A 10,303-nucleotide genomic window follows, 5' to 3' on the forward strand; every position below is an offset into this window, starting at 1 on the left:
GCGGGCCGGGCCAGGCCACAGCCGTCTGGGAGGGGTGCGGGCACCCTGGGGTGTGGGCGGGACGCGCTGACGATCCGGGCTACGGGAAAGCAAAGCAACTCACCACACCACGGAGAGGTTAGAGGACCTGATCCCGTGAGATGGGAAGAACCAAGAACAGCTTGCAGAGCACCAAAGTGCTCTGTGTGTGGGGTGTGTGTGTATGTGTGTGACATTCCCAGATGATAGGGCGGGACCACACACTTGGGAGGAAGTGAAAAGCCCATCCAAGGAACCAAAGCACGCAGGCCAGGGCCGATCTGATTCGGTTACCAGCGCGTTTTGCTTTTTCCTGTGTCGACACCATAACAAATAACCACTTGTGTAAGCAACCTTAAAAAAAAAAGAAAAAAAGGAAAAGGAAAAAAATGTGCATGTAATTGTGTAGAGTTGTGTTTGTGGTCACAGCTGGAACACTACTGTACACCATCGTTCTCTCTTCAAGCTCAGCCTTGTAAAAAACGGTTGGTGCGCTCCTCAGGCCTGAATCTTCTCAAGTTCGGTTCACCGTGCGGGGCTCATTGGAAAGACTCATTCCGGGCCGTGGATGATAATGGGCAAGTTTCAAACGGAGCTGCAAAAAAAAAAAAAAAAGAAGAAGAAGAAGAAAAAGTCTATCAGCTACCGTCATAACTATGGAGTTGTGAAAACAGGCAAGATAAAGCAAAACTAAAAATCCGGTTTGAGCTGGCTGTGGTGGCACTTGTCTGTAATCCCAGCCCTTGGGAGGCTGAGGCAGGAGAATCGATGTGAGTTCAAGGCCAGCCTGAAATGCCTGGTGAAACCCTGTCTCAAAAAAAAAAATCCAGTTTGACAGACAATATGGATAATTACCGTATCATATTCACATGGGCTCATATTCACTTCTTAATCTCTGCCCACTGGAGAGGGCGAAGGAGTTAGAAGGATTTGCAGAAAGAACTGACAAGAGAAGAAGCCATGGTATTAAAGGCTTCCGGCTGCAGAGCACACCTTGGTACTACTGTCTGCTCAGTCTGTTTCCTCTGTGACTATTTCAGCCTGTCTTGATTCAGGCCTGCAGACTGAAGTGTAGAGGGCGTTTCAATGAAATAGTGCAAGCATAAGGCACTGGATCCTTTGAACAGCCTGCAGGCTTGCTTTCCCGTTGCAACCCCTCCTTCAAACCCTAAACTTCGCAGGGAACGGGAGTCTAACCCTGGCAGTATCTTTTCAGGCTGTAAGTGCCAGGTCAGTAACATCACCAATCTTTGCCAATCAATGATGGTGGCTCCCCCACCCTAACCTCATCCCACCCAACCCCAAACAATGGGGAAGCTTGATCAATTATTTCTCAGTAGAGAAACCCTAGGAATTTGCTTCACAACACAAATCCTGCACTGTGGTTTTACTACTAAAGATTTTTTGTTGTTGTTGTTTTTTCTTCGGTACCAGGAATTGAACTCTGGACCTTGCGCTTGCCAGGCAGGTGCTTTGCCGCTGATCTAAATCCCCAGCCCCCCAAAATATGGAACGCTTCACAAATTTGCATGTCATCCTTGAGCAGGGGCCGTGCAAATCTTCTCTGTATTGTTCCAAGTTTAATATGTGTGCTGCTGAAGCGAGAGTCATGAAATTTCACTGTGCATTCCAGGTGTTCTTTTTGCTTTTTCTAGTTTCATACATCCCCTTTATAACAAAGGGGGATTGACCCTTCCCTGTATGTTTGTCTCTAGCTTTCCTTTGCATGGGTACGTGGTGTCCCTGGCTTTAGTGGATAACAGAGCGAGTGTGTAACTCCATATTCACACCCATACTCTTTCGCCCTTTCCTTCTTAATCTCCACCTCTGACTTAACCCAGCACAGTGAGAAGACTTGCACAGAGGTGTGTGGACAATTGGTCCCTGGTGACCAAGCTCTGTCCACATGCCTTCCCCAAAGCCATTGGACCCAGGGATATGTACCCCAAACATGCAGTTGACCCTGAGCTGGATTTGCTGGGAAAAAATGCCTGCATAAATCCCTAGAAGTGAGCTTGGGCCAGCACTGGAGCAGGGATTTCCATGTTCTCAGGTGCATGAAAGGTGGTATACGTGGAGACGGTATGGAGTCTGGGAAGTGCCTTACCTTTTGGAAGTTATGCTTGAAGCTCCTTTTAAAACACTGAAATGCCTTTTAAAAATTTGTTTCCAGCATTCAGATGGAGAAATTATATCTATACCTACACCTGTGTCTATATCTTTACTTATATCTATGTATCATATATAGCTATATATCTCTGGTTTAGCAGTTCAGCTGTGTTCTGTGTTGACTGCAAGGGTTAGTTTGGCATCCCCAGTTCCTCAGCTCTTCTAGGCCATCAAGTTTGTTCCTGTTAATCCAAATCTTGTAGTTTAAAAACTGCTTCTTCCCATTTTTAATTTTAGTGTCAGCAGCTCAACACAATTTCAGTTCACAAAGCGACTAGAACTTACCAGAAAACAGATGAACACCTCAATCCTAGAGCTGAATCATAACGCCTTGCTAATTTTTAAATTCCTGTTTGTGAGGTTGTCGTGTTTGGGGACACCACCATGAGGATTAATATTGTTGTCAGCTCGACTAGGCCGTGGACCTTCCAGGTAGCTGGTTCAGCAGTGTCTCTGGGTACGTCTGCCAGGGTGCTCTGGAAGGAAGAGGGGGTGGACCGAGGAAAGCAGATGGCCCTGCTCAATGGATAGGCTTCATGCAGTCTCTTCAGGGTCTGAATAGAGCTAGGAAGGTAGAGGAAGCGAATTCTCAGCTTGCACCAGGACATTCGTCTTTTTCAGTCCTTAGTGTTTCTGCAGTTCTCAGGCTGGGATCTATACCACTGGGACATCAGCTCCGAGAACCCTATGTCACTGACTTTACCAGTGGACGTGTATAGAGTCATGTGCCATTTACTATCGGGGATATGTCTGAGAGGCCTCAGAAATGCTGCACCCTTCACAAATCTGCAGAGACACTTAGCTTAGCGCCTGAAGAAGCCCGAGGAGAATATATAGCAGGAGCTGAAAGAACTGCAAGCCTGGGTGCTACTGCATGCAGCAAGGTGAGCCAGCACATAAGTGACAGCGGGTGAGGGCCACGAATGTGCAGAAATATCATGGGTGCTGCTTCACTGCTACCTTTCAGAGCTCATGCAGTGCGGTCCTGGGGACCAAGGCTAACCTGGAACTGTGCAAGGACTGATAGGTAGGTTTGTGGTAGGGCAAACACTGTAGTGTGTACTTGTGTAAACTAAGATAACTATGCTGTCACTAAGCCATATAATTTTGTGGGACCACCATCTAATATGCAGTCCATTGTTGACTGGAACACTGTTATATGACATGTAGCTATATATATAGGACACTAAACATACACCATGTATAGATATACTGTATACGTATATATGCGTATACTGTATATACATACATATCCAGTTGGTTCTGCTGCTCTGGAGAACTCTAACATACTACCAAGTCTAAAATTCATAGTTTTCACTTATATATCCATAAATTGAAAGGACTTTGGAAGGCAAGTTACTTCATGTAGGTCATTTTTCAAAAGAAACCAAAGATAAACACAAGCCAAAGATAACTGTGAGGAGAAAGCCAAGTAATTCTTGTTCATCGTTCTACTTATGTTATCTGCCTCTTCTGAAAGGCTATTTAGGATTGCTATGCATGTATAAATATATATTTTTTTCAAGTCGAGTTCTGACAATAGCGTCTATGTCCTGTACTATCCTAGACATGGATTATTCCACTTCATTTCAGAAAAGGTTTATTGAAAGGGAACGGTGATAGTCCATCGCTCGCAGGTCTATATTCTCTCATGTAAGAAGTTTCTAGGCTTTGTGCTGGTGGAGATAGCTACCAGGACCCAGGCTCTTTCTGTCACCTGGTCCTGTTATTCTTCAGATGCTGGCTTTCTGCCTCCATGCTCACTCCTATGAAGTTGCCAGTTGCTTCAACTGGAGTCTGGATTCAACCCGAGGAACAGGACCACTAAGAGCGGTAAAGAATGTAGAATTTATTATTAGGCAGTCAGCCTGCGTCACTCAGTAAACTAGCTACTAGCCACGTGTGACTATTTAAATTAATTCAAACTAAAGCCTTGTTTTCTCACTTGCATTAGGTACCTGTCAAGCGGTCAGCAGCCAGAGGTGACTAGAGGCAGCCCATGTATGTGTATACCACTTCCACCTTCACGGATGTTGTATTGGACAGGCTGCCTGAGACCTTACCAAATGTGGGAGGAGCTGGAGGAGGGGTCTGTGTAAAGCTGTTTGTTGTCTTTGGTTCTTTTGTTGAGCCTGTAGTTTACTAGAGGTCAGCGGGAAGGGCAGTTGGGGTAGAAAGCTGGTCTTGGATGAGAGCAATGACAGATTGGGATGTATTCTGCTACCTCCAGCCTCAGCAGCATGGGTGTCCTGCAGGGGAAGCTGGTGCGCCTCACAGATCGGCAGAGGCGCTCGACTTAGAAGAAGCCGAAGGAGAAGAAATGGCAGGAGCTGGAGGAGCCGCAAGCCTGAGCGCTGCCGCATGCACCAAGGTGAGCCGGCAGCGCAGGGACGGTGTGTGAGCTGCTCCTGTGCCTGAGCCCTTGCATTTGCCCTCATGGCATGAACACCACGGGTGCTGCTTCCCCGCTGCCTTGCACAGCTCGTGCAATGTGGTCCTCACGCAACCAGTGCTCACCTGTGACTATACAAGATTCTGGGCACCAAGTGGGTTCTGCCTCACTGCCACCCACAAAGCCTCTACTCAGCTGCCCAGGGGCCCAGTCACCAAGTCTGCTCTGGGGACAGGGACAAGGGAGAGACAAAGCCAGTCAGCTGGCTCTCCTGTGAGTGTCTATTTCAGCAGGAAAACAAAAGCCTTGGGAGAAGCACCCCAAGAGATTTCCCTTCATGTCTCATTGACCTCAATTTGATAATATTGCCACCCGTTAACTCCAAAGGAGGCTGACAAAAGAGGATTTGAGCTTTTCCCGCCTCCTACAGTGTAGAGGCAGGCAAAGGAGAAGGGACTGGAAATGGCTCTTGAGTTAGTCAACCAACAGTGGACTCCTGCAGATACGCATAGTGTGTTTCCCAACACGGTCCTCCTTCGAGCTGGAAAAGAAGTGAAAGAACACTTGCTTCAAATCCTTTCACTTACATGTGCTGAAATTGAGGCATAGGAGGGTAAAGTGGGTTAGTCAAGGACACACAGAGTTAGTACAATGGATCTAAGAATATGGCAGTCAGACCATCTTATTTAATTCCAGGTCCCTCTATATTACATGTGCTCTCCAGAAAGAAGCATATGGCAGGATTCCTGTCATCTGCAGAGAACTTGGGAAAATCACTGGATTATTTTTTTTAATGTTATTTTTTATTTGATGGATTGAGAAAAGTTTGAAAAGATTGCACAAGTCCAGTATGGGCAAGGATACAGAGAAATGGGCTCACTATTGGCGATAGTTGAGTGGGTGCACTCTTCCTGCTGGGAAATTTTTTATTACTTATTAAAAATTTTGAACGTGCTTTAGTGTAAAACAATTTTCACAGAAATATACTGCCTTAGGGAGATATAATCTGACAAATTCACAAAGACGTACTTGTTTTGGTGTGTGTGTGACACCCACACACAGACATATTATTGCATCCATCTGGAAATAAATGTCCTCCAGAGGTGACTGATTTAATAAATTATGGTACACCTATTCAATGGAATATACAGTCATTTAAAAAGATATACCTATATTTACTGCAAATGCTCTTTATCACTTACTGAGTAAAAAAAGATATATATATAAAGCCATTAATATAGAATTATACGCATATACATTTGCATAGAATAGTACATGTGTCTAGAAGGATGTTCAACAAAATATTAATGGTAATTTCTCTGGTAGTCCTTTTCTATACCAGTCTCTCATGGTTACTTTTTCTATAATAATATATTACATTTATATTAGGAAATGCAAGGGACCTGCTCTCTGTTTAGAAAAATAATTATAACTGAAGACAAATTCTTTTCTACATGGTGGCAGGTGGGGGTTTAGATGTCAGGATTTCAGTTCTCTTCCATTTCTATCCTGTAATGAGAGGAAAGTTCTCACCAGGTGTTTGAGGCTGATCAGGAACAATAGGGATACTAACCTTACATTTTTCACAAGGTTTTGAAACTGTCATTCTTATTGGAAGATTAGAATTCATTTCACATAAGCACCATTTCTAATAAAAGAATGCTTTACTCAGTGTTAAGCAAATATTTTGACATTGCAATGGTTTCCATCTCATGCACAGGTGGGGCTTTGGAGAGGTGGTTGGATCATGGGGGTGTGTATTTTAGATAGTCCAGTAGATAGTCCACTGATGAGTTGATAGCTACGTGTGATATTTGGAGGAGGTGGTCACTGGGGCATGGCCCAGAAGGGTCTCTCTCTCCTGCCTCCCTTGATTGCTGTCTGCTTCCTGTGCTGTGCTATAAGCAAGCCTCCTCTTGGTCTTTGGGCCGGCGGCTCACTCCTGGCCTCATAGGCCCCTGGAAGGAGGGCTTCCAGAGCACAGGGAGCCACAGGTGGGGAGCGCTGATCTTCTGGCTGGCTAGCTTCCTGCCTCATAGGCCCCCGGAGGGAGGGCCCCCAGCACATAGGGAGCCATGCGGCGGCGAGCACTGTTGCACGCCAGCCCTTAGGCCGGCCACTGCCACTCAATTGAGATCTATCATGACACAGAGAAACAGTGACACAATTGGCCCACCATGCACCGGCTGCAGTTGCCCGCCCTCGGATGTGTGTGAATCATTCAAACTTTGAACAACCCCTGGGAATACATGCCATACAACGGGCCACTCTTGCTCCTGCCTTTGAGAACCAGAAAGGTCCAGAGCCAGTGGAGGAGCAGCTGCTGAACAAGGACTCAGAGAACATGAGAATGCAGACTAAGCCCACAGAGTCAGAGGTCCAGTGGACTGGGGTCACAAGAGCCGCTTGGAAGCTGTAAACCAGGAGGACCTCACACAATACCTGCAGAGACTCACTGGAAGCCATTCTTCCCCTGACAGTACAGGCTGTGGTGGAGCTCCGGAGAAGTCTGCAGCAGGATTCCTTCTGCCTGTGCTGACAGTTAGGGAGAGGACACTAACTGGTTGTGGGGTCCCAATGCGATGGGAGGCTGGAGAGAAAACGCTACAAAAAATGGCTTTCGCCCCAGACAACTCACTTGAATTTTGACAACCCTTAGGCTGTAACTACTTGTTAGATCCTTCTTGTGTATCTCTGTTTTTCTGAGAAACCACTTTGAAGATACCACCATGTATTACAGCAGTCATTGATATTTTCCTACTAATCTATCCATAACTCTGTAATGTTTGTATTGTTCCTATCCTATTTCATAAATGGATCCATGTTTATTATTATGTGTTTCCTACAATAACCATTGAGAATTATTGAATGATTATTCAGTAGGTCACTCATGTATAGTTCTATTTATATTCTTTAGAAGCCACTTTGAAGATACCTAAGTATAGTACAACAACTATTGATAATCTCCTACCTCTTTTGTCTGTAACTCACTATCATTTGTCTATTTGTCCTAGCAATAAAGAGTGTAACTAAAGACGTGGATTTTTTGCCATCCCTTAGTTTATTGCTTAATCTAGTCCTTTCACTACCATCACCCGGAAGTCATTCCTTCATAAAGGTAGTTTAAAAAAGTCAATAGAAACTGACTTCTAGAGAGCCTAGAGTTTGAATTTAATATGTGCTAAGAATTAAGTAAATTGCGAATGAGTGGGTTAAAAAAAGAGCTAAATGGTAATTCTAGAATTAAAACATACAGCAGGATGGAAAGCAGAGGAGCACCTTAGAGATGAATTGTATCTGGTCCTGTTCTTTCGTTGTCCTCATCGCTTTTGGGTTCCAGGAAACACTTTCCTCTTCCTATGGCTTGCGAGATGGAGAGAATTTTGCTTATGACTGCATGACTTGGTTGGATACAAAAAGTTAGGCAAGAGTCTTCTATGCTATCAGATCCCCTGAGCCATCTCCCAAGATAGCCCTGTGTTAACATCTAATCTGTCCGTGTTCTCTGCACTTCACCTTCCTTCTTTCACAGCCTGTGGAAGTGGTTGGGGGACAGGCGGTGACACTTGGCTATTCCTCATCTTCTCTGATCTGAATTTCCTAAGTCTAGAAAACCATAAGCCCAGAACAGAGGCCAGTGTTTGCTATGTTCTATTGTCCTTTTTTGGAGGCAGGGAGCACAGAACACCCTAGCAGCTGCTGAAATGGGAAAGATTGGAGGATTAGGAATTAGTGGGCAAAAAATCTATAGATTAATATGTCAAATTATTACCCAGCTACATTTGTGTCCATGTAGAGGTGTGTGTGTGTATGTGTGCATGTGCATGCGTGTGTGTGTGTGTGTGTGTGTGTGTATGTGTGTGTTCAAGGTTTGGTGGCACTTATTTCAACCTCACAGGTTATTTGAGAAACAATTTGATAAAGTCTTTTCAAAACCCCAAGTCAATAAAAAGTGCTTTACAAATGTATGGAAGCGTACAGACAGTTCTTTTGTCTTCTGAGGGAAAGTATCAGAAAGGCAAATCTACCATACTACTCATCAGGAGCAGGAGATAGATCAAAGGAATCATCCCGTTCACCTCAGGGCAGCAAACTATGGGTGGGTCTAATTTTCTTTTTAAGGTGATGGACAGAGGACAAAGAATATAATGTAATCATGAACATTCTACTTTCTTGGGGGGGTTTGCTTCCAAGCACTCAACCAAAGGCAAGGTAGAAAAGTAAATCTCACACCAAAGCAAGGTTATAGTTATCAACTTGTTTGCTTAAGGTAACACCTCATTACAGCAATTTTGGAGAAATGGAAAAAAAAAAAAGTCCCTCATAAATGGCCCTTAAAAAGTGATCATTATTAACATTTTGATAAGTTGCCTTCAGTTTTTCTTCTATGGTTTTTTATTCCCATACTTATGACAATGTAGTATATAAAATTTTGTATACTGCTTTTAAAGACAACATTATAAATAGCTTACATTGCATATATGTAATGAAGGCCTTGAAATATGAATGTCCTAAGATCCAGAGATTTCATTTCTAGAGATCTATTATTCATTTTATAGTACTTAACACACTGAGGCAGATGTTTACTGGGCAGCATGGAATAGGGCTCTGGAGGCAGATTGCTTTGAATGCAAACTTCAGTTCTCTCCTTAGGTGTGTTACCTAATCTCCGTGTTCCTCAACTTCCTCTCCAGTAATGCAGGAGAATAGTAGCACCTTCCTCCTAGGTGGCAGGTGAACTTGGGGCCTTGGCTCGAAGAAAGTACTCACTGTGTGTCAGTTATTTTAATACTGGACACTTGGGATATGCTGGGCTCCGAGAAATGTTTGACATGATCCTTGCACTAGTGAAGTTAGAATCAGATGATAAAAATAATGAGAGTATCGCTTATTAGGGGGAGCACTACATCCCCAAACTACTAAAGCCTTCGTGCACCTTATCTCATTTTACAAATGAAGAAAGTGAAGCTGAAAGGATAAGCACAGTGGTGAACATAAGGACATTTCTTTCAGGATTGTTTACAATGTGTTAGGGTCGGAAACAAGCCTCAATGTCAGTCAAAGGGAGTTGTATGTTATGGCTTGTGTCTAGATGTCCCCGCAAAGACTCAGGTGGTCAGACGTGGGGCTTTTCAGAGGTGGTCGGATCTAGGCTTTGTGCTGTTGGGATCCAGGAAGTGATACTGGGATTGAGTTATAGTGCAGTGCTAGGTCTAAGGGTGTGGGTGTTAAGGGTGGGTAGCTTGAGTAAGATATAAAGGAAAGAAAGAGGGTGCCTGCTTGTTACCACTGGTTGCTTTGCTTGCTGGTTTGCTGACTTCTGCCCACGATGAACTGTTTCTCCTCTGTGATGCCCCTCTGCCATGCCACCCTGCCTGGGAGCCAGCTGATTATGGCTCTACAAACTGTGAGCCAAAATAAACCTTTCCTCCTTTAACTCTGGGTGTTGAGTATGTTGTCTCAACAACGAGAAAAGTAACTGACATTTTATAAATACACTGTGACATCTGTTCAATGGGTTATTATGCAACAATTAAAAAACATAGCTCTACATTTAGTGACATGGACAGTAGTCTGCAATATTAAGTGCATGTATAATAGGGTTTAACTTTAGTGAAAATAAGCACTTATGCCAAGATAGATGCTAGTGGGTCTTTCATTGAAAAATAGTTCCATATTGTTACTTCTCATTGCAAATATTAAATATATTTATTAAAATCAACT

At 44.0% G+C, this 10,303-nt stretch overlaps 2 protein-coding genes across 4 annotated transcripts in view; one reads left to right on the plus strand and one right to left on the minus strand.

Moving 5' to 3' along the window:
• The window catches only part of Ptger2 (prostaglandin E receptor 2 (subtype EP2), 53kDa), a 14,397-nt gene extending 13,622 nt beyond the window's left edge, over nucleotides 1–775 (minus strand). For all 3 annotated transcript variants that reach the window (XM_013510326.1, XM_005376782.2, XM_013510327.1), the window contains exon 1: nucleotides 104–775. In XM_013510326.1, coding sequence (XP_013365780.1) covers nucleotides 104–266 — 163 coding nt within the window. In that variant the 5' untranslated portion in view covers nucleotides 267–775. The remainder of the gene's footprint in view (nucleotides 1–103) is intronic.
• Nucleotides 1–10,303, plus strand: part of LOC102028386 — a 28,568-nt gene that overhangs the window by 1,924 nt on the left and 16,341 nt on the right. Inside the window, exons 3-5 of the mRNA XM_013510076.1 lie at nucleotides 3,925–4,020; nucleotides 4,142–4,169; nucleotides 4,443–4,558. Coding sequence (XP_013365530.1) covers nucleotides 3,925–4,020; nucleotides 4,142–4,169; nucleotides 4,443–4,558 — 240 coding nt within the window. The remainder of the gene's footprint in view (nucleotides 1–3,924; nucleotides 4,021–4,141; nucleotides 4,170–4,442; nucleotides 4,559–10,303) is intronic.

This window comes from Chinchilla lanigera, unplaced genomic scaffold (genome assembly GCF_000276665.1).
Source record: "Chinchilla lanigera isolate Chin_1 unplaced genomic scaffold, ChiLan1.0 scaffold00008, whole genome shotgun sequence".
Classification (NCBI taxonomy): domain Eukaryota; kingdom Metazoa; phylum Chordata; class Mammalia; order Rodentia; family Chinchillidae; genus Chinchilla; species Chinchilla lanigera.